The 1667-nt window shown below is 64.5% G+C and overlaps 1 protein-coding gene across 1 annotated transcript; it reads right to left on the bottom strand.

The window, feature by feature from the left end:
* Positions 1-244: 244 nt before the first annotated feature.
* On the bottom strand, positions 245-1096 carry LOC104510186 (tanabin-like). The gene has a single exon (XM_010152353.1). The coding sequence runs from the start codon at positions 1094-1096 to the stop codon at positions 245-247; it is 852 nt and encodes a 283-aa protein (XP_010150655.1).
* Positions 1097-1667: the final 571 nt, after the last annotated feature.

The raw sequence follows: 1667 nt of genomic DNA, 5'->3' as shown, positions 1-1667 counted from the left end.
GCAGCGAGGTGGCCCCGGGTCCCTGTTGTGATGGGGACAAGGGTGTCCCGGAGCCGCTCTGCTCTTCCTCCAGCCCTCCCCAGCTTCCTCTCCATCTGCAGCTCATCCCAGGCCACCATCCATCCCCGCCCTGGGGTTTGCTCCCTGTGTCCTGCCACTTCCTATCCATCTCCCCCATCCCTTTGCAGGGGGTGGGTGCCCTAAGCACGCCCTGGGCACCCCCAGCACCCCAGTCTCACCCTCCCTAGGGGTCCAGCACCTCCCCACCACCTTCAGTCACCTGGAACTTCTCTGCCTCCCCACGCTGCTCCTGCCACTGCCGGGCCAGGCTCTCCTCCAGCATCTCCTTCCGCGCTTTCAGCCCTGCCAGGTCCTTCTGCAGGTGTTGGAGCTGCAGCTGGTTCTGCTGGTTGTCCTCCACCGCCTTCCAGAGGTTCTCCTTGGCCTGGCACAGGGAACCCTCCAGCTGGGACACCTCCATCTTGTAGGTCTCCACTGCCCCCTTCCAGATCTCCGAGAGCCTCTTGGAGTAGTCCTCCACCTCCACGGGCTGGAAAGCCACCGGCGCGCAGCGGAAGCTCTCCAGGCTCTGTGAGAAGCTCGCGATCTCCTGGTCCAGCCCCGCTTTCTCCTCCTCGTGCACCTCCAACAAGGCTTCCACCTCCTTCTCCAGCTGCACGGCTCTCTCCTTCAGCCAGATCTGTGCTCTCCTCTCCTCCTCCAGCTCCTTCCTGCTCAAGGACAGCAGCTTCTTGGCTTCTTCTCGGGCTGCCTGCTCCTTCTGGCACCTGCCCTTCACCTGCTGGACCTCCTCATAGAGGTTGTCCCTGGCCAGCTCGGCCGTGCACTTCTCCCTGAAGGCGTGATCCAGAGCATCTCGCAGGGCTCGCAGCTCCTCCTCGTACTTTGCCCGCCACGACTCCCCGCTGGGGCTGCTGCTCTTGGCGCTCTGGATTTCAGCTCGCAGCACCTCGTTCTCCTCCTCCAGGAACTTCACGCGGGCCAGGTATGCTTCCAGCCGCTTGTTGAGGTCCCACATCTGCAGCGACTCCTCGCCCAGGGCTCTCGCCCCCACAAAACTTTCCGTGCTCAGCATCGGTGCTGCCGGAGGATGCCGGGGAGGATGCCGGGGCTCTGGAGAAGGGGGAAGGCAGGGAGGGAAGTGAGTGGCTGGGAACGGGGAGCGCAGCTATTCATACTCCACGGCGGGCGAGTGGGAGGCCCCTGAGACCCGGGCGAGCAGCTGGGCTTAACTCTTCCGCAGCCGGGTAGCTCCAGCCCATGTGGGCTCGACAGGAGAGCTGATCCCTGCTCCAGCAGCCACCATCAGCATTTCCCAGCCCTGGGGAAGCGCAAGGTGTTTCTTTGCCCTTTGGGGGGGTGTCTTGAGGGCTTGGATTCCCACCCCAGTGTGGCTCAACTGGGAAAATCCACTCCCACAGCCTGAGCGCAGTGCCGGGGGGCTGGAAGGATGCTTGGGAGATGTCCAAGGGTGGGTTGGCAGATGCCCATCCTCGAGGGCTAGGCTGTGGGCATCCCTCCGTGGCGGCTCGCTGGCCCCGTGCCGCTCCGAAACCTGGGGCCAAGGGCGCCCAGTTGGAGCCCGTCACCGGGGAGGTGACGGCTGAGCCGGGCACAATGGTGACTCTCGGCGGTGAGGGCAGAGT

Source organism: Eurypyga helias, unplaced genomic scaffold, assembly GCF_000690775.1.
Source record: "Eurypyga helias isolate BGI_N326 unplaced genomic scaffold, ASM69077v1 scaffold22315, whole genome shotgun sequence".
NCBI classification, from domain to species: domain Eukaryota; kingdom Metazoa; phylum Chordata; class Aves; order Eurypygiformes; family Eurypygidae; genus Eurypyga; species Eurypyga helias.
The sequence above is the reverse complement of the archived record's forward strand: the minus strand, read 5'-3'. Positions and strand labels throughout refer to the sequence as shown.